Genomic DNA, 27,451 nt, shown 5'->3' with positions numbered 1-27,451 from the left:
CCTCCCCCTCCCTCCTTCTCCCTCCCTCTCCCTTTCCTTCTCCCTTTCCCTCTCTCTTTTTGGAGATGGAATCTCCCTCTGTTACCCAGGCTGTAGTGCAGTGGCAAGATCTTGGCTCACTGCAGCTCCCCCCTCCCGGGATCAAGCAATTCTCCTGCCCTGTGTCAGCCTCCTGAGTAGCTGGGATCACAGATGCACACCACCATGCCCGGCTAATTTTTGTATTTTTAGTAGAGATGGGGTTTCACCATGTTAGCCAGGCTGATCTTGAACTCCTGACCTTGTGATCTGCCTGCCTCGGCCTCCCAAAGTGCTGGGATTACAGACATGAGCCGCCACACCTGGCCTCTAGGGGCTTCTTCTCAGGCTTTGCACTAGTAACAGCCCTTTTCCACTTAAATAGTTTTCTGATTTGAACTTCTTACTTAATTTATTTATACCTTGACCTGTGCATATAATTTTCTATACATGTGTAAATGTGCCAGACCATATCTGACTTGCTTATTCCAAGTGCACTCGTTTCCATTCCCATTTTGCACAGCTCCTGCCCCTACCATTCTTTCTCTTCAGCCTTCTCTGTATCCCCCCACCCCCTGCCCATACTTACGTGTAAATGACTCAATAATCTTCGGTGTTTTCCCCCATATTCCTATTTTGTTATTTCAGAAAGGGGATCATCATCAGGCACATTGTCCTACTTCTTGGTTATTTCACTCTGTGAACCTCGTATATATTTTTTCAAGCCCCCCGTTGCTCTGCCCCTTCATCTCTGGGGACCAGGTGGGATTCTGCGAAGAGCATTTACTTTGCTTTCAGATTTCTGCCCCAAGACAATGACATAATAAATACTTCTTTATATACAGAGATATATGAGATATCTATATATATCTATATATAGATATATATAGATATCTCATATATCTGTTTTTCCTCCTTAAGAAAGAGATTTCTAAGGATGGACTGCAAGGTCCATTCAGATAGTTGTAATTTTAAAAGAAGCTGTTGGATTGCTTTTCAGAAAGGCTAGGAAACTTCATATTGTCACTAGCAGTGTACGAGAGTGCTATTTTTGCACTCACTGGACAGCAATTCTAACAGCTCTTTCAATTTTTTCATTTTAATAGGTATAAAATGATTCTTATAACTTTTGCTCACTTTGATGTAAAACCAAGGACCTAGTAAATTTAAACATATTTTCATGTCTTGGCTGTTCTCTTCTCATGTCTGTGAATTAACTGCTCATATCATATACTTTGCCTGTTTTACCAAAACAATTGTCCGTTTAAATTTATAAGACCCTTTACACATCAGGGAAGTCAGTGTGTTTTCCTTTATCCTTTTCATGATTTTTTCCCCAAATCTTGTGTTGACTGTTGACTTTAAACAGACCAGCCTCCCTTGTTCCACATCCTAAGGATGACCACTGACCTGACTTCTACCATCACTGATTAAATTTCATTAAATGCTGCTGTGTCCACTGGATATTCACAGAGGAAAACAATAAATTTTTGTGAAATTTTGTGAAAGCAGGTTCTTTTTGATGTTGTGTTTCAGGACTTCTTTTATATTCCTCAATAAGATCTCAATCTTTTTCATATAGGTCTTGTGTATTAAACCAATTCATAAGTATTTTATAGTTTTGGGTCTTATTTTAAATGACATCTTTGCGTTGTTTTTTTTTTTTTAGCCACTTGTAGTTTGAAATTTATATTGTGAGCACAACAGAATATACTTGATTATTATATATTATATAGTCCACAACCTTATTATTGATTTAAATAGGTTTTTTAATTAGAATTTTTGGATTTTTTTAATATGTAATAATGTAATCAACGAAAGAACAATTTTACCTTTTCCCCTTAACTTACACAGTTTTTTCTTTTAGTCATAAGAAGCTCAAAGATCATGTTTAATAACAGGGCAGTAGACAACATTTCTATTTTTTTTAGATTTTAACTTATCGATTAAAAGTGTGTCATTTAGGATTATTTTTGTTGTTGAGCTTTAATAGCATGTCTTTAATATTTTGATCTTTTGCTTAGAGTTTTCATTATGAGTGCTCCTAAATTTAATCAAAAGACCCTTTTAGCATCTACTGATATGATCCTTTTTCTCCTTTATTATTATAGTAGATTATATTAATAGGTATGCTAATATTGAGCCAGTTAATAACATCTCATACAATATTATTTTAAAATATTGAGTTATTATATACATATTTATTAATTCATAGAATTTTTACAACTATTTGTGAGATTAATCTAGACTTTTCTTTTTCATATTAGCTTTATAAGACATGTTAAAGTTATATTAATTTCATTAGGTGAATTGGAATCTTTTGGTGTTTTGTTTTTTTTTTTTAACTTTCTAAGTTCAGGGGTACATGTGGAGGTTTGTTATATAGGTAATCTTGTGTCACACAGTTTATTGTACAGATTGTTTTGTTACCCAGGTATTGATTATTTTTCCCGATCCCCTCACCCCTCTGGTAAGCCCCATTGTCTGTCTTTTTGTGTGTCCTTGTGTTCTCCCAGCTTATAAGTGGGAGCTAAAAGATGGGATATTTAGTTTTCTATTCCTCAGTTAGTTTGCTAAAGGTAATGACCTCCAGTTCCATCCATGTTGCTGCAAAGGACATGATCTCATTCTTGTTTTTGGCTGTATAGTATTCCATGGTATACGTATGCCACATTTTCTTTATCCAGTTCAGTCTACCATTGATGGGCATTTAGGTTGACTCCATGTCTTGGCTATATTGAATAGTGCTGCATTGAACATACATGTGTATGTGTCTTTATAAAAGAACAATTTATATTCCTTTGGGTATATACCCAGTGATGGGATTGCTGGGTTGAATGTATTTCTGATTTTAGGTGTTGAGGAACTGCCACACTTCATGTATTATTTCGAGGTGTTTTCCTTCAATGCCTAGTTCATTGAGGGGTTTTAACATGAAGGGATGTTGAATTTTATTGAAAGCCTCTTCTGTATCTGTCAAGATGAACCTGTCATTTTTGTTTTCAGTTCTGTTTATGTGATGAATCACATTTATTGATTTGCATATGTTGACCCAACCTTACATCCCAGGAATTAAGCGTACTTGGTCATAGTGGATTGGCTTTTTGATGTGGCACTGCTCAGTTCAGTTTGCTAGTATTTTGTTGAAGAATTTTGCATCTATGTTCATCATTGATATTGGCCTGACATTTTCTTTTTTTGTTATGTCTCTGCCAGGTTTTGGTATCAGAATAATTCTGGCCTCGTAGATGAGTTACAGAGGAGTCTCTCCTTTTCATTTATTGGAGTAGTTTTAGTAAGAATGGTACCAGCTCATCTTTATAACATCTGGTAGAATTTGGCTCTGAATCTTTGTGGTCCTGGGCTTTATTGGGTTGGTAGGCTATTTATTACTGATTCAATTTCAGAGCTCATTTTTGGTCTGTTCAGGGATTCAGTGTCTTCCTGGCTCAGTCTTGGGAGGGTTTGTGTGTCAAGGAATTTATCCATAGCTTCTAGATTTTCTAGTTTATGTGCATAGAGACCTTCATAATATTCTCTGATAGTTATTTGTATTTCTGTGGGGTTGGTGGTAATGTCCCCTTTGTCATTTCTAGTTGTGTTTACTTAGGTCTTCTCTCTTATCTTTATTAATATAGGTAGCGGTCTATCTGTTTTACTAATTTTTTTAAAATAACGCTTGGAATCATTTTGGTTTACCAACAGGCAGGAATGATTGTTCTTGTCTCACTTTAGTTCAGTTCATCCTGGTTTTGGTTAGTTCTTGACGTATAGCTTTGGAATTGGTTTGCTCTTGGTTCTCTAGTTCTTTTTTGTGATGTTAAGTTGTTAAATTGAGGTCTTTATAATTTTTTGATGTAGGCATTTAGTGATACAAATTTACCTCTTAACACTGCCCTATTTGTGTGTCCCAGAGAGTCTGGTACATTGTGTCTTTCTTCACATTCATTTCAAAGAACTTGTTGATTTCTGCCTTAATTTAATTTACCCAAAAGTCATTCAAGAGCAGATTATTCAATTTCCATGTAATTGTGTGGTTTTGAGCAAATTTCCTACCTCGGTTTCTAATTTGGCTGTGCTGTACTCTGAGAGAATGGTTATTATTATATTTCTTTTGCATTTGCTGAACAGTGTTTTGTATTCAATTATATAATTGATTTTAGAGTATGTGCCATATGGTGATGAGATAAATGTGCATTTTGTTGCTTTGGGGTGGAGAGTTCTATAGAGACTATCAGGTCCATTTGATCTAATGATGAATTCAAATCATGAATATGTATGTTAATTTCCTGTCTCAGTGATCTGTGTAATATTGTCAGTGGGGTATTGAAGTATCCTACTATTATTAAGAGTCTAAGTCTCTTTGAAGTTCTCTAAGAACTTGCTTTATTACTCTGAGTGCTGCTGTTTGAGTGCTTATATATTTAGGATAGTTAGGTAGTTAGGTTTTCTTGCTGCATTGAACCCTTTACCATTATGTAATGCCCTCCTTTGTCTTTTTTATCTGTGTTGGTGTAAAGTCTGTTTTGTCCGAAATTAAGACTGTAACTCCTGTTTTTTTCTATTTTCCATTTGTGTGGTAGACTTTTCTCCATTCTTTTATTTTGAGCCTATGTGTGTCATTGCATGTGAGATGGGTATTTTGAAGACAGCATACCAATGAGTCTTGGTTCTTTATCCACCTTGTCACTTTGTGCCTTTTAATTGGGGCATTCAGACCATTTACATTTAAGGTTAGTATTGATATGTGTGGATTTGATCCTGCCGTCATGGTGTTAGCTGGTTATTAGGCAGACTTGTTTGTGTGGTTGCTTTATAGTGTCACGGGTCTGTGTACTTCGGTTTGTTTTTGTAATGGTTGGTGATGGTCTTTGCTTTCCATATTTAGTGCTCCTTTCAGGAGCTATTGTTAGGTCTTTTCTCATGGTAACAAATTTCTTCAGCATTTGCTTGCCTGAAAAGGATCCCGTATATCCTTTGTTTATGAAGCTTAGTTTGCCTGGAATTACGAAATTTTGGGTTGGAGTTTCTTTCAGAATGTTGAATATTGGCCCCTAATCTCTTCCTGGCTTATAGGGTTTCTACTGAGAAGTCTGCTGTTTATTTGATGGGCATTCCTTTGTAGGTGACCTGGCCTTTCTAGCTCCCTTTAACATTTTTTCTTTCATTTTCACCTTGAAGAATTTCATGATTGTGTGTCTTGGGGATGATCCTCTCAATGGAATATCTTTCTGGGTTTCTCTGCATTTCCTGAATTCGAATGTTGACCTCTCTAGCTAGGTTAGATACGTTTTCATGGATGATATCCTGAAATATGTTTTCCAAGTTGCTTAACACTCTCCTTGTCTCTTTCAGGGGCACCAATGAGTCCTAGATTTGGTCTCTTTACATAATCCCATATTTCAAAGAGGTTTTCTTCATTCCTTTTCATTCTTTTCTCTCTGTTCTTTTCTGACTGTCCTATTTGAGAAAGACGGTCTTCAAGATCTGAGATTCTTTCCTCAACTTGGTCTACTATGCTATTAATACTTATGGTTGCATTATGAAATCTTTGTAGTATGCTTTTCAGCTCTATCAGGTTGATTACATTCTTTTCTATTCTGACTATTTTGTCTCTCGGCTCCTGTATTGTTTTATTGTGATTCTTAGTTTCCTTGGATGGAGTTTCAGTGTACTCCTTCATCTCAGTGATCTTCCTGTCTATACATATCCTGAATTCTACTTCCATCATTTCAGCCATCTCAGCCCAGTTCAGAACCCTTGCTGGAGAGATGGTATGGTCATTTAGAGGAAAGAAGGCACTCTGGCTTTTTGAGTTGTCAGAGTTCTTGCACTGGTTCTTTCTCATCTTTGTGGGCGGGATGTTTCTTCAACGTTTGAAGTTGCTGACCTTTGGATTTTGTTTGTTTGTCTATCCTATTTGATTGCCTTGAGGGTTTGATCATGGTAAGGTGGACTCAGCTGACTGGCTTCATTTCTGGAAGATTTTAGGGGGCCAGTGCCCAGCTCCCAACTCCTGAACTGTCTGTTCTAATTCTATGATACTGGTATTGGGCTCCGACTTTGTTCTTTGGTTCCTGGGGGTTAGGAATCCTCTGCGCTTGCAGGGTGTTGGGGGTGGGGGTGCTCTCAGACCACTGGTCACTACACTCCAGTGGGTGGTATCAGCCAAAGCACTTCACAGTGCGGTGGGATCCGTCCTTTTTCCCATATGCCAGCAACAGTGGCAACACAGTGGGTGGCATGCTCATCAGCCAGGCAGGTTGCTAGTGGATACTGGGGTGCCTGCCTCCATTTGGGCATTCACTACAGTAGGAGTAGCAGCATGGTTTGGGATGGGTTTGTGTTAGCAACTGTGCAGCATTGGTGCTGGTGGCAGTGATAGCACAGGGGTGGGTTGCTGGCAGACCCAGTTCTGTGTGTGTAGTCTGTGTGCAGTAAGCATGGGTGTTAGCCCAGGTTAGGGGATAATCTGCTGTTCTCTGTGCCTGTTTTCACTCTTGGGACAGTGTTTTGCACAAGGGTGGGGTGCTGGCAGTGGGGACGGGGTTCGTTGGCTCTGCCTTCCAAAGCTCCAGCTGAGGTGGCAGTCAGGCATGGGTGGGTTTTGGGGTTGCATGCACACATGTGCTGGGGAAGCACAGAAGGCAATACCTGCCTGCACACACAGGGGCCAGCAAAACTATGTTGGGGGCTGTTGTGGGCTAGGGGAACCTGCAATGTGGGAAGGGAGTGGGTGGGCTGGAGCGGGGACTGCCCCGCTGGAGCACTCTACTGGTCACTCATGGTCAGCCACTGCAGGAGCTATGATGTGGGCCCCCAAGGCTGCCCTCAAGCAGACAAGTTCAAGCTGGGACCCGGGGAGAAACCAGCAGCCCAAGGGGTGCTCAGGTTGGACTGACCCCCGTCTTATAGGTAAGCCTGCCTTGCAGAGTTCAGGTCCAGCAGTTCCCCTAGGGCTAAAGTCTTTTATGGGACCAAGTCAGGGCTTTTCTGGCCATGTTCCACTACAGACGCTCCTGCACCAAACCCTCCGGGCTCCGCCTCAGCTGGCTGCTGTCTCTACCACTTCTCTAAGCAGCTGTCCCTGCCACCTTAAGTGTCCATAGTGATCAAGGGGCCCCCGCTGGGATTTACGAGGCCCATAATGAGAATAGGTTGTTGCTTGCCAGTTCAACTTACCCATTCCCCCACGGGAAGGAATGAGTCTTGGGGCGCAGTAGCCTCTTGCAGGATTCCCAGCTTCTTCCTCCTTCAGCCCAGCTTCTTTGTCTTTCTTTCATACACTCTTGGTGCCTTCCCTCTCTCTGGTGATTTTTAACAGCCTGAAATGTTTAATTCAAATTGGAATTGCATGTTTTTAAAAGATTAGGTAGAATTGATCTATGTAACCACATGGTGCCTTTTTCAGTTATAGGTGTTTAACTATCTTTTTAATCACTTCAATAGTAATAGATCTTTTTTGAGACAGGGGCTCACCCTATCATTCAGGCTGGAATGCAGTGGTATGACGATCATGGCTTACTGCAACCCCTGCCTCCTGGGCTCAAGCAGTTCTCCTGCCTAGTCTCTCAAGTAGCTGGGACTATAGGTACACACCATCACACCCAGCTGATTTTTGTATTTTTTTTTTTTGTAAAGAGAGGGTTTCGCCATGTTGCCCAAGCTGGTCTCAAACTCCTGGGCTCAAGTAATTTGCCCACCCAGCCCTGCAAAGTGCTGAGATTACAGGTGTGAGCCACTGTGCCTGGCCCAATAGTAATCGATCTGTCCATATTTTTCACTTGTGTCAGCTTTGGTAATTTAGCATGTTATCCATTTCTCTACATTTTCATCTTGCTCCCATAGAGTTGCCTCTCATAGTTCTCTTAAAATCTTTCTAGTAACTTCATATGTCCTGTTTCATTCGTAAGCTCTTTTGATTTGGCTCTTTTTCAGACTTGTAAAGGGTCTGTCTATTCTAATTATTTTTGAAGGACAAGCTTAGTAATCTATTGCAGCATTACTATTCATTTTCATTGATTTCAGTATTTTTCTTCATTAATTCTGTTTTTGTAATAGCTTCGTTGTTTTTGTCCTTTTATTGTGCTCTTTAAGCACATCTTTAAAATGTATTCTCATTTACTTTGGAGGCCATTTTTTTCTTATACAACTTTTCATGTGTCTTACTTATCTAGGTATGTGATAATTCTTCTTTTCATTGTATTTCTGTATACTCATTTGAAATTTTATTTTTGGCCAGACGCGGTAACTCACTCCTGTAATCCCAGCACTTTGAGAGGCCAAGGCAGGCAGATCACCAGAGGTTAGGAGTTCAAGACCAGTCTGGCCAACATGGTGAAACCCTGTCTCTACTAAAATTACAAAAATTAGCTGGGCCTGGTGGCATGTGCTTGTAGTCCCAGCTACTCCGGAAGGCTGAGGCAGGAGAATTGCTTGAACCCAGTAGTTGGAGATTGCTGTGAGCTGAGATTATGCCACTGTACTCCAGGCTGGGTGACAGAGTGAGACGCCATCTCAAAAAAACAAAAAATCACCACCAAAAAAATTTTATTTTTATTTCTTTTTTTCTGTTATAGCATTATTTAGAAGAATATTACTTATCTTTCAAGTAGCCCTGGGGTTTTATCTCATTTTTATTTCTGTGAGCATATTGTGAGGCAATTTCATACTGGCTTCTGAGCAGGTAATATGATTTTTAAATGTTAACTATTTCACATTTGTTAAGATTTTCTTTATGGTCAAGCATTTGATTCTTGTAAATGTTCCATGAAAAAATATATATGTTTTCTATTTGAGTTTATAAGGACCTCTGTGACTATGAAATAAGAGATATTAGTTATATAAAGTAGAAGAAAGCAAGATCGGAGCAATCAGGATAGAGCCTCCAGAGGATTGTATGCACTGCGCTTTTCCTAGCATTTCTGCCTGCCACCCTTCTCCTCCTCCTTGTTTGTTCTGCCCGCCGTGGGTGAACTTCATGATCCTGGATGAGACCAACCTTTTGCTATGTAATGGCTTCCATTCCATCTTCCCTGTTTATGGTATGGTAATTCTTCATTTCTGCCCACTCTTTTCAGTATCAGCAAACATTTCTAATATACTGGATCATTCCTGTCAGCATAGAAAAATGTATAGTTTCTCTCATCCTAAAATTCCCTCTCTTTGTCCCTGTGTCCCTCTTCTCTCCCTGGTACTTGATGTTTTCCTGTTTCCTTTATTGCAAAATTTCTTGACAGATTATCTAATTGCATTGCCTGCAATTCTTCCCACTTTCTCTTCAACCTGCTTCAACGAGGCCTTTCTTGCCTACTACCATTATACCACCACCATCGACCCGCCACTGCCTTGCCAAGGATAACAGTGACCCTTGTGTAGATAAGACCACTGGGTACTTTGAGTCCTTATCGACTTTACTTGACTTCTCCAGCACTGTCCAGTAGCAGTATGATGCAAGTGTCATAGGTAATTTTTAATTTTCTATTAACCGCCTTTAGAAAAGTAAAAAGACAGGTGAAATTAATTTTAATATATTTTATTTGATCCAGTATATCCAATATATTATCATTTCGAGATATAATCAGTGTAAGAATTCTTGACATTTGATCTTATTTTTAGCATTAGCATTCCAAGTTTTTGAAATCTGGCATGCATTGTACCTACCAGCATATCTCAACCCGGAGGAGCCACATACCACTGGGTGCTCCATAGCTGTGTGTGGTTTCCTGCTACCAGTTGAACAGCACATCTCAGATTCTCCTCCTCAAGTGCCCTTTCCCTCCTTTTTTGCCTTTGTAATGACCACTTACATGCCTATCTTAAGTGCTACCTTAAGTCAGTTTGCATATATATTGTGTGTAGCTCCTTTGTGCTAGGCAGTGGACTGGATTCTGCTGGTGCAGTACAGTATCTGAATGTTATATACCTGGTCTTAAATTCGTGTTTCCCAAGTCTTGTTCTCTTTTCTAAGTGAAACTTTTTCTGAGGCTCTATTTCCTCCCTCCTCGCCTTCCCAATAAATTAGATGTTTTTATACAGCAGCCTGTGTTGCTTTCTTATAGTCCTTATCACAGTTGTTTACTTGTAAAATATTTATCTAATGTCTGGATTCGTGTTATCCCTCTTTGCTGCTGTATTTCTGATACTTGGAACAGAGTCTAGCACCTAATAACTTCTCATACTTCACTTACATGCCAGGTGTAGCTCTGATTCCTTGTAATCTGGTGGTAGACAAGATGAACATGATATTCCAATCCTCATGGGGCTTTCCTTCTTGTTATCAAATAGAATATAAGAAAGAAAATAATAAAAACAATGTGATTATCCTAAAGGGCTAGAGTAGGGTGGTATGAGAGAGAGTATCTGGGTGTTCGACTTAGAGTAGGTGGCAGTGCCAGCCCCTGTTGACCCATTTTTAAATTATCTTTTGCTATCCTGAAATTAAAATTACAGAGCATGTTATTCCCCTACTCAAATAATGTTTTTAAAATATCATTATCTAACAGTTCAACACAATACATTGGAAGGCATTATAGTCAGATGCACCTACTTAGTAATGACTTTTCATTTGAGACAATCAGAAGTTACTCCATACCAGTGGTGTAGGAAAGTGATAGGGAAAAGTTATGTGGCTGACCTTGGGGAATAATGCCAGAGTGAGGTAGAAAAACAATTTTTAAAAATGTAGTTTCCGTAACCTAGATGTCTTACTGTGCCTTAGAATTTTTTTTTAAATTATGAGATAGCAATAACAAAGATTATAATTGAGGTAGTATTCCTCATTTCATATGTCACCACCAATGAATTGATGTTCAGTTCTCAGTCTGTTGGAAGGAGCCTCCGACATCCCCTGGTACATATGTGCATGCAGTAGCTACAGGTACAGACTAATACAGGTGCATTGTGTCAGCGACCAAAATAACTAGAGCAAGTCTTGTCCTTGGTGGTGTCATTCTCCAAAATGGTTAGCAACTCTTAGTAAAACTTCAAAAGCAGCATAAAATCGGATTCCATTCCATTACACATAAGTTGCATTCATGGAAAATTCAGTGCAGAGCATCCACTTGTGGTTTTTAAACAGAACTTTGTTTCTAGAGTCAGATTCTTCACAGGCATAAATACACACCAGGACATTTAAAAGCCATTGAGGATACAGGACAATTTTTTTGTTGTGCAGGACTTAACCATACTTCATGTGATATCTAGCATCCTTGGTCATCTTTTATATTCCTCATTGTTTGGTCAACTAAAAACAACTCATCCCCAGAAATGGTTTACCCCAGTGAAACTAGAGTACATATCATCAAGACAAGATCATGACAGTAAATAGGTCAGAGAGGCAGGCAGTGGTCAAATCATGTAGGCAGTTTGATCATAGAAATCATGCTGCGTAAATCATGTAAGTTACAGTGCTTTGTATTGTACCTTTTTAAGCAGGGGAGTGATATCTGATTTATGTTTTTAAAGCATCTCCCTGGCTTCCAGGTAGGGAGATTAGATTGTAGAATGGATGAAGGGAAACCAGTTCGGAAAAATGACACAGCTCTAAGCACAATATCATATGATGGCCTAGACTATAGTGACAACTGTGAAGATGGGGAATAAACACATGGATTCTGGATGTTTAGAGGTGAAGTTACCAGGACTTGTGGAGAGGTTGGATAATGGGGAAAGGGAGAAGAATCAGTGAGAATGCCTTCTTTTTTTTGGCTCAGGAATCTGGTTGAATATGATGCTTTTTATTGAAGTCAGGAAGCCTGGGGGAGGAACATGTTTTGAGAGAGTACCCTTTTGATTGTGTTGTTAGTAATCTCTCACAGATATCCATGCGGTAATAGGATATAGGGAGCTGGATACATGCGTCTGAGTTCCAGAGAGATGTCAGGGATGGAGATGGTGCTTAATGCCCCAGTACTATGTGATACTCGTTTTACCATGGCACAACTAGAGGGAAGAATAGGGCCCACCCAGCACAGAGCCCTGCAGAAGCCAATAAAAAGAACTGGAAAAGAGACCAGTGAGGTGGAAGAAACCCCAAAAGGGCAGGATGTCCCAGAGGATAAGTGGGAAGAGTATACAGAGGGGTTATGGGACTTGCTATGGAGAAGCCTGGGACCAGAGAATGGAGGGCTGCCTGTGGCCTCTTGGGGTAAGGCAGGAACCTGCAAATACATGTCCGTACAACAGTGCAGGAAGATGCTTTGCTGGGAAGGGCAGCTGAGTGTGAGTCTCTTTCTGAACAATTCCAGCTCAGTCCTAGTGGTGTCTTCTGTTCTCTATGGGATGGGGAGGGGCTAATACCTGACAGAGTGGCCTTAACCAGGTTAATTGATTTGAAGGAATGTGTAGGAATCTTCACATGCAAAGTGATCATCCTCATGACCTGTTAGAAGGATGGAAAATACATGTATCTTCTATACGTATTTTTTTGAGGAAGGGTCTCAATCAATTGCCCAAGCTAGAGTGCAGTGGTGCAGACTGCTGGGCTCGAGGGATCCTCCCGCCTCAGCCTCTCAAGTAGCGGGGTCTATAGACACAGACCACCACACCTGGCTAATTTTTTTTTTTTGGGGGGGGGGGTGTAGAGAAAGGATCTCACTATATTGCCCAGGCTGCTTGAACTCCTGGCCTCAAGGGATCATCTCACCTAAGCCCCTCAAAGTGCTGGGATTATAGATGTGAGCCATTGCTCCCAACTATTTTTTTTCTTTTTAAGAAAAGTGTTTATTAATTGTGCAGCAGTAATAGAAGGAAAAGAAAAAAAAGAGAGAGAGAAAGCAAAAGTTTATGCTACTATGGCCATAGACTCTCCCGGCATGTCTTAAGAGGTTATTCTGTATTGGGAAGGGCTGTTTGGTTACCTACTGTCTCCCTAGCTACAGAACTCCTGTAAGTTTTAGAACTTACTGTAGCCCAGTAAGCTCTAAACTTACTGCACGGGGAGTAATCCCAGATCCTTCTTTCTTTGGGAATGGGAGCAGAATGATTGCCTCAACTTGCCTCCTTCCTTCATCTTCTGTTGTCTCAGTGGTAACTGTACCCTCACTCATCCAACTGATGTATGGGTCTCCTCAGCACATCACAAAGAGCAGACCTGGGCCTGACTTTGAAGTACAGGAGATAGTCTCATGGCTACTCCCCTGGGGCAGGATGGAGAATCTGGTTTTTTTCCCCCAGACCTCCAGTCTTAGGGAGCATGTCTTGAGGACAATGAAGATTTCACAGAACATTTAGACTCCATGAAATTAGTTTTTTATCTATAGTCTAAAGATTTTACCTTTTCTTTTTATAGCCCACACATCTTGCTGACTTCAATCAAGTGCAAACCATTCAGTATTCAAACAGTGAAGACAAGGACAGAAAAGGAATGCTGCAACTAAAAATAGCAGGTGCACCTGAGGTAAGAACTGTTACATTCATCATTAAGAGAAAACGGTGACATAGGGTGTTTCAGAAATGACTTTTTTATGAAAAGGATGAAGTTTTCATGGATCATCAGAATCACAACTTTCTTATATAGAAAGTTACATTACAAATGACAATGATTAAATGTCCCCAAGAATAGGACAGAAGACAGATTTAAAAATCATTCAAGAGTGGGCTGGGCTTGTTGGTTCATGCATGTAATCCCAGTACTTTGGGAGGCTGAGGCGAATGGATCACCTGAGGTCGGGTTTAAGACCAGCCTGACCAACATGGAGAAACCCCATCTCTACTAAAAATACAAAAAATTAGCCAGTCATGATGGTGCATCCCTGTAATCCCAGCTACTTGAGATGCTGAGGCAGGAGAATTGCTTGAATCTGGGAGGTGAAGGTTGTGGTGAGCCGAAACCGCACCATCGTACTCCAGCCTGGGCAACAAAAGCGAAACTCTGTCTCAAAAAAAAATCATTCAAGAATGTTATTGTAAAGATGATGATTAAAGATTATCATTAGGCCAGGTGTGATGGCCCACACCTGTATCCCAGCACTTTGGGAGGCCAAGGCAGGCTGATCACTTAAGACCACGGAAACCCTATCTCTATTAAAAAATACAAAAATTACCCAGGCGTGGTGGTGCACACCTGTAATCTCAGCTACTTGGGAGGTTGAGGCATGAGAATCTTTTGAACCCAGGAGGCAGAGGTTGTAGTGAGCCAAGATCACACCACTGCACTTTAGCCTGGGTGACAGAGTAAGACTATGTCTCAAAAAGGAAAAAGGGTTATCATCAAGTACCAAGGACATTAACTCCTAGGAGTTATATGTACAGTCATGTTTTGTTTAACAATAGATATGTTCAGAGAAATGCATAATTTGCTGATTTCTTTGTTGTGCAAACATCACAGACTGTTCTTACACTAACCTAAGATGGCTGTAGCCTACTATACACCTAGGCCGTACAATATAGCCTGTTGCTCCTAGACTACCAACCTGTATAGCATGTTAGTGTACTAAATACTTTAAGCAGTTGTAACACAATGGTATTTGTATCTCTAAATACATGTAAACAAAGAAAAGGCACAGTAACAATATAGTATAAAAGGTAAAAAATGATACACCTGTATAGAGCCCTTACCATGAATGGAGCTTGTAGGATTGGAAGTTGCTGTGGGTGAGTCAGTCAGTGAATGGCGGGTGAATGTGAAGATCTAGGACATTACTGTGCACTACTATAGACTGTAAACACTGTACACACCATATACTTAGGCTCCACTAAATTTATTTTTAAAACCTTTTTATTCAGTAGTAAATAAACATTAACTTACTGTAACTTTTATATCTTATAAACTGATTTTTTACTTAGTTTAAAATACATTGTACACCTGTGCAAAATATTTTCTTTTTTTACATACTTATTCTGTAAGCTTTTATCTAGTTTTAAAATTATTTTCTATATTTTTACTTTTTAAACTTCTTTGTTAAAAACTAAGACACAAACACACTAGCCTAGGCCTACACAGGGTCAGGAGTATTCATATCACTATCTTCTACTTCCACATCTTGCACCACTGGGAGGTCTTCAGGGGCAGTAACACGCCTGCAGCTGCTGTCTCCTAGAACAGTGCTGCCTTCTGGAATACTTCCTAGAAGCCCTGCCTGAGGCTATTTTACAATTGAATTTTTTAAAATAAGTAGTAGTACACTATAATGATAAAAGAAAATAAGACAGTAACATAGTCACTATCCAGTATTATGTGCTGTATATAATTGTATGTGCTGTACTTTTATGTGACTGGCAACACAATAGATTTTTTTACACCAGCATCACCACAAACATGAGCAGTGCATTACATTACAACCTTAGGATAGCTACAGCATACTCAACAATAGGAATTCTTAGTTCCATTATATACATTTTGCGGAACCACCATCGCATATGTGGGCCATCATTTTCCAAAATGTGGTGCATTGACTGTATATATTCTGTAAACTGAGTTAGTTTCCATACTGTGTTGTATATGATATTCTCTGAGTAGAAATAATAATATATGATTATTATAATAATTATAACAGCAGCAGTACCTGATACTGGGCATATGCTACCCATGGTTTTTTTTTGTTTTTTTTTTTAAATAAAGACGGGGTTTCACCATGTTGGTCAGGCTGGTCTTGAACTCCCGACCTCAGGTGATCCACCTGCCTTGGCCTCCAAAGTGCTTGGATTACAGGTGTGAGCCACCACGCCCAGCCCCCATGGTTCTTTATACAGAAACTAAGAGAGGCTGTGTCATTCGTAAAACCACAGAAGTACATACTTTGATATACTTTGGTTAACCACATTCTGTAGTTGAGGAAACTGAGGTATAAGAGGTTGGCCACATCAAGTAATTGACAGAAATGGGGTTCATACCCAAACAGTCTGGATCCAAAGCCTATGTTCTTAGTCAACATGCAACAGTGATTTAAAACAAGTGGTATGAAAAAGAGCCATTTGGCAAATACTACCTAATGGAATCCTTTCTGTAAGATGGCCAAAATACACTCATGTATGAAAGGATCTGGACAGTCTGGTAGCACACACGGTTGTGCTGGTGTGTAAAGCATGCTTCTGAAGCTCATCTGTTTCCATCAGCACACCAGGATTCTTTGGGCTGTTACAGCTAGTTCTCTGGGTAGCTTTATTTGCAGCACTCCTCACTTAGGCAGATGCCTTATCACTGTTTTGCCCTGTGACTCTGTGAGTTTGGTGACATCTGAGGGCTCTAGGAACTCTTGTTGATTCTTGAGATTAACAAATATTACCATACAATATCAAAAGCCATATAATGAGAAAACATTATATGACCACGTTGTGTCAATGTTGCAAATAGAACTTTCCTGCAAATATCTCAGTAGTAATATTCCGTCATCATTTCAAACTGTCCTCCTTTCATTTTGTTAATCTCCAAGTAATATTTAGGGCAATGCAGGTGAGAGGCATTCACTTAGAGGATTATAAATAATTATTTATAGGAATTAGGCCATACCTGTATTTAAAAATGAAATACAGCTTTTCTTATCTCTCCGATAACACTTAAAGATAGATCTTTAGGAAGTTTTTCAATATTGAACATATTTTATATTGGAAAGAGAATGATTTCTAAGCCTTTGGTCAGAACATGCTATGTGTGCTAAAAATAATGAAATTTTATTATTTTTCTTTTACATCAGACAAATTATGATGGATGGCTGATAAAAAATTTTACTCCACATTAGTCTAGTTTCTGATACAAGTCATACTTTAACTTACTGATTGTCTAAATTCTTCCCTTAACCTGGAGTATGCCAGACATTCTGGAGGGTCCAGACATTCTGAAGGAAAATATTTTTAATCTCCTTTTATTCTAGAAAGCCCCAGTTTCAGTGATTTTTCTGTTTTCAACTGGGTTTGCATTTGTCACATATTCTAGGAATAATGTCCTTAAATACCAAATTTCCTTTTTCAAATCTTACAACAGATCTTGTTTCATTCCCACTCTGTTTTCAAGTGTATAGCGATTTCTGATGTCATAGCACAGCTGTCCTTTGCTTACTGGGAAGAACAATAAAGTCTGTTTTCTTGGTCTTTTCTCCTTTAGCCTCTGACAGTGACAGCACCATCCCTAACCATTGCAGAGAATATGGCTGACCTGATAGATGGGTACTGCCGACTGGTGAATGGAGCCTCGCAGTCATTTATCATCAGACCCCAGAAAGGTGAGGTGCTGTTTCTGAGCATTCCCAATTGCATTTCTACCAGATTGTTAACTGAGTTTGCCCCTAACAATAGCCTATTATCCTCTTTTAGGTAACTGTAAAAAGGAAGACCAAATGAGTAATTCAGCTCAGTATAATCTGAGTGCTTATTTTTCTAGGGATGGTGATCCAGTTTACACCTTCCACAAGCCAAGAACTGGGTTTGAATAGAGCCTACAGAAAACAGTGTCTGTGTTTTGAGCTACCTACTTAGAGGATTTTCTAAATTGCCATTACTATTTTTAAATACATGAGTATTTTTAAACTTTTGGGTTTAAACAAAATTCTGGGTTTAAAAAAGGAATCCCTTGTAACTCACTATAAATGAAGTATTCTTTCTATTTTTTCTTACATATCTCAAAAGCTTAGAGCATTCGAAGAGTAAAATGCATTCTAAGTCATGATGTTAAAAAAATCAAAGATTATAATAAATAAATACCCTGGAAAATGGTGTGGAGTTTTTGCAAGCATATAATGAGGAATGCTTTTGAGGATTTGGATTTCTGAAAGAATCAAATGAAAATATTCCCAGCAAGATAATAGCAGATGCAGTGTAAAGCAGGAAAAGACTGGGTTTGGGAATTACGGAACTTAAGCTCAAATCATGAGTCCCCTGTGCCATCATCATCTGTAATTACTTTTCTGTGCCTCAGTTCCGTCCTCTGTCAAACATGAAGAACAGTTAACTATCTTCTATGGTATTAGGAGGATAAAGGACTTATTTATTTATAGGCTTGGAACTTTGCCTGACACACATGGTGCTCATAGACTTTAGTTATATTGTTGTTCCTGTTGTTGCTACTAGTTTAGTCTGATCTTGACGCAGTATTAACCTAGACTTTGAGATACCTCATCTGTAAAAGAGTGATACCTATTTTGTAGGGTTGTTAAGACACGTCCCAAATAGTAACTGTAAAGCAGCTCACACTGTGCAAGTGGGGACTCTGAATGTGGGTTTTGTCCTTATTGCCAAGACCCTTTCTAGCACTCACCTTAGTGACTAGGATGATTGTAGAGGAGGAAAATCCTGAAGTGTTGTGTGTGTTCAAGTCAGCAGAATTGTATTAAACAGTGATGAGGATAGAGAAAAGGCAAAGCCCAAGCGAAGCAGGTAGAAACGCAGAGGATCCAGCCTTGCCCAGCAGAGAAGTGCCCTGTTTACAAAGCAGTTTGAGGGAGCGATGGTGTTTGCATGCGCGGCGTGTGTGTGTGTTGTGGGTTTTATAGAGACGAGTCATTGCACCCTTTGTTTATGTATCTTAAAAGAGGTAAATAATGATGCTCTGCCCTGAAAACAGACAAAGCTGTGAGCCTTCGCTAAGTAAACATAAGTCTGTTTGATTCCAGGACATGGCTTTTTCTAGAGGAAAAGTGTTTTTTCCCACAATGATCACACCAATAAAGCCTATTCATATATTTTTTTAAGTTTTCTTTGTATGAAATAGAGTAATGAAGTTGATTTCAGAAGTCTAAAGTTACTCACAGTTAAAGCCTTTGCGGCTGTAGGTCTTGATTTTTCACTTTGTGCTTTATTTATTTATTTATTTATTTTTTGGGACATTTTCTTCTCCCAGTATCAGACTTTATATTTTAAACATGTGTATATGCCTTACAAATATTATTAAAATGTTTTTAGATAATTTCTTCACATAGAGATAGTAATTTAGGAAAAATGTTAAATGTTATAGATTGCCCGTTTCCTTTTTAATAATTTTCCATCTTTTATCCTCAGTTTGCCAAAAGGTCCTTTTCCAATGTTAATACACATTTAAAAATAACATTGGGATGTCAGGCATTAAATGAGCCTTCCGTGTTTAAAATGTAAACATCTTCCTGTGTTGATTTCACTGTTAGCTTTTTTGCTCTCTAGGGAGAAACATTTTGATACTAAAACATGAAAGGCAATGCTTTTTAAGGTCTTTGTTTATATGAAAAGAGCATAAATGAAAATGCTTGTCATGAAAAGCTAGATAGGGCATTGGTTATTTCCAGTTTTATATTGTCTTTATAAAATGAATTATTAAACTTGATAATTTTCTTATTCTGAATCATAGCATGTTTATGTATTACATAACTGTTTCATCATAGATCCCTAAGATGAAGATATATTGCCTAGCTAAAATAATATTAAAGTCAAACATCTTTAGTGGGTTGTAGTCAGAAATACATATGGACACAGCATACGTACATTTTTTGAGTTCGTTTTTTTCTTTGTTGATATGTATGCCTTTATTAGCTGAGCCACTACTTGAGGGGGATGAAGTGGGAGGAGTGGGTGGCCCCGATGCCTAGCCGGCCGTGGTTCCCGGGCTTGTGGGTGATAGAGAACTCGCCCAGGCAGTGGCCTATCATCTCTGGTTTGATCTCCACCTGGTTGAAGGTCTTGCCATTGTAGACGCCCACCATGCTGCCCACCATCCTGGGCAGAATGTGTCCTGCAGCTGCGTCTTGACCACTTCCGGCTTCTCCATGGGCGGCGCCTGCTTGGTTTTGCGCAGGCGCTTGAGCAGTGAGTGCTGCTTCCGCCGCAGGCCGGGGTTCAACCGCGGCCGCGGTGCGCACTGTTCAGCTGCATCCGCTGCTAGTAGGACATATCCAGTAGCAGGTCCAGGCCCACGCCGCGGTAGGTGAATTTGCGGAAAGTCCGCCTTTTCTTTTGCTCTATCTCTGCCGTCTTGCTAGATCCTCAGAAAAGCGAGATTTTTTTTTTTTAAGAGTTTAAATAAATGTTAAACATGTTTCTACAACTCTAATGTACCATTTTCCTGGAAACCGCTTTGACTAACAATTACCTATGCCTGTCTGTCTTCTCTAGATCATAAATTACTTAGATGTGTATACATGTATATGCATAACATGACAGTAATAAGTAATCAGTACGTTCTACACGTGAACCAGGTGTGCCCAGCCACATTTTGTTAGTTCTTTGATCTGCTTTAGTTACTTTGGATTTATATAGTGGTTTTAAAAGATTTATTAGGCCAGCCGCCGTGGCTCACACCTGTCATCCCAGCACTTTGGGAGGCTGAGGCAGGCGGATCATGACGTCAGGAGTTGAAAATCAGCCTGGCCAACATAGTAAAACCCCGTCTTTACTAAAAATACAAAAATTAGATGGGCGCAGTGGCGCGCATCTGTAATCCCAGCTACCGGAGAGGCTGAGGCGGGAGAATCGCTTGGACCCCAGGGGTGGAGATTGCAGTGAGCCAAGATTGCACCACTGTACTCCAGCCTGGACGACAAAGCAAGACTCGTCTCAGAAACAACAACAACAGCAACAGGATATTAGCTTGTCATAGTGGCTCACGTCAGTAATTCCAGCTACACAGGAGAATCCCTGAGGGCAGGAATTTGCCCTGGGCCACATAGCAAGACTGCATCTAAAAAAATTAATTAATTTAATTTAAATAAATAAATAACTAAAAGGTGATGTTTATTGGGGAGAACATAGAGCCACAAGGCAAATTGTCCTATCCTGCATTCCGCCGCAGTCTGCATAACTTTGGCCGTTATTGTATGGTGTTATCTAACTTACACCTTACCTAAAAGAAAGTTTAGAATCAATTTTGCAGTTTTAGTAAAATTCTGTGGTAAAATTTTTTCAGAGGAAAGTGTACAATGTAATACAGAGTTGTAATTACATAATTCTTAAGTAGGTGTTCTGTGTATCGAATGATGGTGAATACTGTAGGTTTCAAGGGAGGGAGTGAATGCTTCTAAGTATGACATAAATCCCAAGAGCTGTAAAAATAAAATTATTATATTTAATTATATAATTGAAACACTTGTGTGCTGCCAAAGCAAACACAGTTACATAATTTAAACACTTCGTTTAGTACAAGATAACATTTTTAACGCTACAGTAACAGAGGGGAAAATATCTATGACACGTATAATAAATAATTAAAATTTCTCACTTTTAAAGTGTTCTTCCATCTCATTCACTAAAAGACAACAAGTATAAAAATGGGTTACCTTGTAGAGCAATGGACATATAAATGTGCAAGGAATATATGGATAGAAGCAGTGATGTCTTTCATTTTGTACTAATTACATTGGTTTAAAAAAAACCTGATAACCACCATTGGCAAGACTTCTGAAGAATGCATTCTCATGCTTGTGTCATTGTAAATTCGTACATTTTCAGAAGACAGTTAAGGAGTACTCTGCCCCTTTGACTCCTGCATTGTGTATAATAGAAAAAATTAGCAAAAATTAATAAATGGAGTATGCATGCATGATGTAATACTATGCAGCTGTTTAAAAAAAATAGCTGTATTGATGTATTAAAAACCTACATGTAAGTGTGTGCATGTGTGTGTGTGTATCTCTAAACTTGTGTATTAATAAGCATTAAAAAAGTCTGATAAGTCACCAATTTCAGTTAATGAATACTTCTAAGAAGAATGGAAGTATATTTGAACAAAAACATTTAATTCCCAGAATTAGGCATTTTGGGTGGTGAGTCCTTAGGGTTTTCTTAAATGCTACTTCTACTGATAGTGTCTATTGCCATTTTTCTGTATTCCATTACTCTCTTTATAAAAGTATTCTCTCAGAATCCTCCTATTGTTTATCTCCTTTACAGCTGCCCTTCTACCCATGCCCAACTACCTAGGAAGTCTTCTTTTAGCCAAAAATGCAATAATGGATTTATTTTGCTTTCAGGAAATAGAAATTTCAACAGAATGTAAACAGAAATCACACTAATGTGTCATTTGAAAGACTATATTAGTAACAATTTGGGTGTGAATAAGGTGGTGGTGCCGGTGGTCATGTTCATGTTCATGGGATAATAAACTAATTATCAGGCCTTTACAGTTACTCTAAATTTGGTCTTCCTGGTGTGACTTGGTTATTTTGCTTGAAATAGATGTTCAAAATATCAACAAGTGATGAAGTTCAGCTTGAATTCCAGTTGTGTGCAGTGAGTTGTGTACATACAGTGTTCAGCCTCACAAGTATCTCTGCAAATTAGAAGAATTAAACAGCTTTTCAGAAAGAGTAACATAGGGTCCTAGGTTGATTTCTTTCTTTCTTTACCAAACAGTGGTCGGAGAGTCTCCTGAGTGCCAGATACTCTGCGAGGTATTAGGGATGTCTTTGTGCAGCGTAAATCTTACCATAACTTTAGGCAGGTTGAGTAGTCTGTGGAGAAGCATGGTATGTGGCAAATGTTTTGTGGATGCAACAGAAACACAGAGGATGCCACTCAGTGCAAACTGGGATATTCCAGGAAGGGCTCCCTGCAGGGAATAGAACTTGAATTGATCTTTGAAATACTGAGGAATGTTTCTACCTGAATGAAGGAAGAGCACCTTTCAAGGCTTGTGCAGTATGTTCAGGGAGATACAATGTGCAATCAGGGAATAGTGATAAGTAATACCGAAAAGGCGGATTGGCCAGACCAAACGCTTCATGCTTTCAACATGTAGTTGTTGAGCTCCAACCATTTTCTAGGCACAGTTCTAGGACAGGGTGTGTAGCAGCAAACAGACAAGGTTGTGCATCCATGGAAAATTCATGTAGGTGAGGACATACATGCAACAAACAAAGTAAGTAAACTAGTAGAGGAAATAAATACTATAGCATATATCTAATGGTATTGCTGTGTTGAGAAAAATAGGGACGAGTGTAAGGGATACAATTTTAAATAAGGGAAGGTCTCACTAAGAGAGTTGCACCTGAAGGAGTGGAAAACAGAACCTATAAGGATATCTGGCTATTCCCTGTTAAAGGCTGAGGAATGCTAGGAAGCATGCCTGGAACAGCAGAGACCTAGGTCACTAGATGCCTTGGGGGGGGTGATCCCAGGGCAGGTGGTTGGTCAAGATGTAAAGGCATTGTAAGGGCTTTGGCTTGTACTTAGTGATTTGGGAAGCCATTGGATGGTTTGAAGAGAGGAATAATGTAATCTGGTTTATGTTCTAGCATAAGTACTCTGGCTACTGTGCTGAGAATAAACCATGGTAGGTTGGCCTGGGTACAGATAAAGTAGAGGGACTAATCAGGAGGCTATTACCATGATGTAGGAAGATGATTGATGTTTGGCCCAGGGGTCCTATAATGACAGTGACAAGTAAGATGACTTTGGTTAGAGTTGGACAGTAAAGCCTCGTATTTGCTGCACTAGGTATGGAGTGGGGAGCAGAGAGGCCCTGTGATGACTCCTGGTTCCACCCGAACAATGGGAATTATGCAGGTGCACCCACCAGGACTCAGTTCTGAGCATCAGCAAGTCCTAGCAGCCTTCAGACATCTAGAGGGAGGTGTCAGGTAGACAACCAGATGCAGAAGTTCAGGTCAGGGGAGAGGTCCAAGCTAGAGGTATGCATTTGGGAGCTGCAAAATGTGGGTGGCGTTTGACACTTTGAAACTGTATGAAGTTACCAAGGAAGAGAGGTTAAGAGGTACAAGTGTGAGCACTGGGTTCTCTAATCTTCATCAGGCCAGGGAGATGATGAGGAACCAGTAAAGAAGATGAAGAAGAGTTACCCTGAGAGGACAGAAGAAAACCAAGAGAATATAGTACAAAGTTCAGGAGGCCCAGGGTGGGAAGTTCTCAGGAGGACAGATTAGCTGTGTTAAGTGCTAACTGTAAGTGAACAATTGGGTTTAGCAAGGCAGATGTCATTGGAGATGTGTGGGTGTCGGGGAACTGGTTGGAACGAATTCAAGGGCAAATGCAAGGAGAGGACCTGTGGATAGCAAGTGTGACTACATGAGTGGTGTTACCAAGTAGCTGCCTAGAAGGGCACCAGAGTGGTGAGTGGTAGATAGGTCCCTCCTCAGCCTCCCATACCACCCCATAGATACACAATACAAAGATGACAGCCAGAGCAGTGTTTGTGTGCTGGGAAAAGTGAAGCAGTGCTTCGTAAATTAAGCTGGGGTGTTTAAAATCTCATCCTGAACACTTTTGAGAGACACTAAAATGTTAAGAATAATAACTTGCTTGACTTCATGAATTTGTAATTTGGGAAGATTATTCTGAAATCATTTAGCTCAGATGGATTAGAAGAGAGGTCCATTTAGGAGGCTATTACATTAATTCAGATTAAAGAGATTAAACCAGGGAGGGCTCTGTGTTTCCTGGTTTGCAAAATGAAGGCTGCGGGGAAAAAAAAGAGTCTCCCCCACCATTGAACAAAGTCCTCAGCCTCCCTGTGGTCAGGCAGGTATGAGCCAGTCATTGTGTCCGGCTCAGCAAAAAGGGGGCCCACCCCAAACTGTGGCAGATAACTGCCTAGCTCACCTTCCAGCCAGCCGTGTACAGGGCTCCTTCAGGTGACAGCTCCAGGACTTGGCTTCTCTCATACATTCATTCCTTTGGCAGCCACACACACCTGTAGAATTGTTTTGTTTGTGTTTCTCTGTGCTTCCTGCATAAGTTTTTATGTTGTTACTAGTGAGTAGTTTTATCAAAATGCAGAATGCCTGGTCCTTTGACAAGGAGTGTTGACTAATCATAAGAAACTCTTCATCTGTTAGTCTCCTGCAAAGTATTTTACCAACTTAGCATCTTAGTTGTTTACTATAATTAGGCAGTTCCTTTTAAACAATTGTATCTAATAGTTCATGTTTGTTATAAATATTGAAAATAAAACCATGAGAACCTAAGGTAGACAGTGTAGCAACTTTGTTTAAAGGGTCATTGCTGGAATACCAGTAAAGGCCTCATCCTTCCTCTCTTGATTCTAGGCACCATCGTTTCAAAAGGAGTAAAAAGAACCTTATACATCTCTTTCCTTTTTCCCCACAGAAGGTGAACGGGCTTTGCCATCAATACCAAAGTAAGTACTACTTTGTATGTAGTGTTATTTTGTTTTGTTGGAAACTTTAAGGAAATTGCTTTGCTTTATTATTCATTCTCCTAAAAAATTAAATTTCTGTATACATAATCAGGGAACTAGGAAACAATTCTAGAAAGAAATCAACTCAGTTGTAAATTTTATTAAGTACTTAGGTTTAATCAAAAATGTAATTTTTTCTTTAAGTTCTATGGGGGAGCTAAAGAATAATCATAATGTTGAGAGCCTATGGTTAAACCTTTGCTTCATATGTTCTTGCTAATCTTTATAAGAACCTGAAAATATGTGACATTCTGGCTGGTTTTACAAGTATGAAAATTAAAGAGAAATAATTTATGTTAATTTTCTTGTTTACGTCCTGAATTTCATAATAGGTGTTGTTGATCTATAAAATTAAAAGAATCAGGCCGGGCGTGGTGGCTCACGCCTGTAATCCCAGCACTTTGGGAGGCCGAGGTGGGTGGATCACGAGGTCAAGAGATCGAGACCATCCTGGTCAACATGGTGAAACCCCGTCTCTACTAAAAATATAAAAAAAAAATTAGCCGGGCATGGTGGCGCGTGCCTGTAATCCCAGCTACTCAGGAGGCTGAGGCAGGAGAATTGCCTGAACCCAGGGGCGGAGGTTGCGGTGAGCCGAGATCGCGCCATTGCACTCCAGCCTCGGTAACAAGAGCGAAACCTTTCTCAAAAAAAAAAAAAAAAAGAATCAAATAGTAATACCAAAAGAACTTATGTAACTTTATATTCTCAGCCAACATGCTAGGAACTGGGGACTAAGATATGAATGTTAAAATCTAGACAATCGGATACACAGGTAAACACACACACTTACAGCTGTGTGGTAAGTGCTTGCAGAGATATTTGCACTTTCCAAGACGCTTGAAGAGGAACAGTGAGCCTAAGAGGCCACTGGAATAGAGAGGGAAAGGCCTGGGCTTTGTTCTATCCCTCTCTCTTTTCTCCATAGCCAGTTAATTACCATTTCCTCCAGTTCCATGTTCTAAATAGACCCGTCTGCTTCACCATCTTCCCACTGCCTCTCCCTCGTGTTTACCTATCTCAGCTACCTAAGTACACTCCTGTGTTGGGGGTCCCTAAGATCTAGGACCCATGGGACTCAGCTATGATGTATTACAGCAAATGGACGGATACAAAGCAGAATCAGCAAAGGCAAAGGCGCATGGGGTGAAGTCCAGAGAAAACTGAAGGCAAGCTTCCAAGGGTCCCTGCCCAATGGAGGCCACAGGACGCTATGAATTCCCCAGCAATGGATTATGATGGCCTGTGTGAAACGTTGGCTACTGAGAAAGCTCATTAGAGACTTGATGTCCAGGGTTTTTATTGAGGGTTCTTTATACATGCAGTCTGGCATGCATCCAAATTCCAGACTCCCAGAAGGAAAGCAAGAGTTTAGCATAAACCACATTGTTTGTTTAGGCACAGTGTACCATACCTGTCAGGGGATGGTGGCAACTCCACGAAAATTCAAGTTCCCAGATGCCAGGCAAGGGATCATGTAACATTAGTCACAGGCCTGCTATATTAACTCTGTTCTGCATACTTCCTCCTAAATCAGTCTCTGTTCAGTTTTGCTCATTAGCCTATTTGTGCTCTACACTACAGCTTGAGGACGCTTTCCTAATTAAATCTCTTACATGACCTACTGTTGCTCTTAGTATACTTTCCAGTATTCTTAACGTAGCTTGCAGAAGCCCATGTCATTGTTCCCAGCTCACTCCTCTAGCCTTGGTTTTTGTCACTCCTCATACTGTTCTTAGCTACATTGAACTTTCTGTCTATTCCAGGAGCAAACATTCTTTTCCCTAAAGGCCTTTGCCAGTCTTTGCATGATTCACTCTTCTTCCAACCCCCTTTTCCTTGCTAAGCCCTACTCATCTTCTGGGTCTCATTCTACATCACTTTCTGTGAAAACCTCGTTGACCCACCTTGCCCCACCCCCAAGCCAGGAGAGCATCCCCATCATGTTTTCCTATAGTTGCTTCTAGTAGTAATTACCATAGTTCTAAACATGACTTTTTAACTTGTCTGCCCTCCCTGGGCAGTAAGCTTACAGTCAGCCAGGGTCATGTGCAATACTGTGGGCCTCACACAGGCAGGGTCTGCACATGGCTAGTGCATGTGACTGTGTGGATGGAGGATGGTGGCGAGAGACCTCTAGCTTTGGACAGTGCGCTCTACAGCATCAGCAGTGTCTGATAGAGGTTCATTTGGGGTCATTATCAGCGCAGGAACTAATGTTATTTAGAGTACCTTTAGTTTTGGGAAATTAAGGGATAATTTGGGGTTTAAAACATACATGAGTCAAAGCTGGGCAATGTGGCATGTTCCTGTGGTTCTGAGCCTGAGGCAGGAGGATCACCGAAGCCTGGGAGTTTGAGGCTGTGATGCAGTATGATCACG

The 27,451-nt window shown here is 40.0% G+C and overlaps 1 protein-coding gene and 1 pseudogene across 42 annotated transcripts in view; one reads left to right on the top strand and one right to left on the bottom strand.

The window, feature by feature from the left end:
* PTK2 (protein tyrosine kinase 2) overlaps positions 1-27,451 on the top strand; it is a 349,037-nt gene that overhangs the window by 185,655 nt on the left and 135,931 nt on the right. For all 42 annotated transcript variants that reach the window (XM_037728951.1, XM_037728934.1, XM_037728962.1 and 39 more), the window contains 3 exons: positions 13,310-13,417; positions 17,060-17,177; positions 24,979-25,009. In XM_037728951.1, the coding sequence (XP_037584879.1) occupies positions 13,310-13,417; positions 17,060-17,177; positions 24,979-25,009 (257 nt within the window). The remainder of the gene's footprint in view (positions 1-13,309; positions 13,418-17,059; positions 17,178-24,978; positions 25,010-27,451) is intronic.
* LOC108284818 lies at positions 19,424-22,636 on the bottom strand (annotated as a pseudogene).

The sequence above is a fragment of the Cebus imitator genome, unplaced genomic scaffold, assembly GCF_001604975.1.
Source record: "Cebus imitator isolate Cc_AM_T3 unplaced genomic scaffold, Cebus_imitator-1.0 Scaffold284, whole genome shotgun sequence".
Lineage (NCBI taxonomy): Eukaryota > Metazoa > Chordata > Mammalia > Primates > Cebidae > Cebus > Cebus imitator.
Note: the sequence above shows the minus strand (reverse complement) of the source record. Positions and strands in the feature narration are given on the sequence as shown.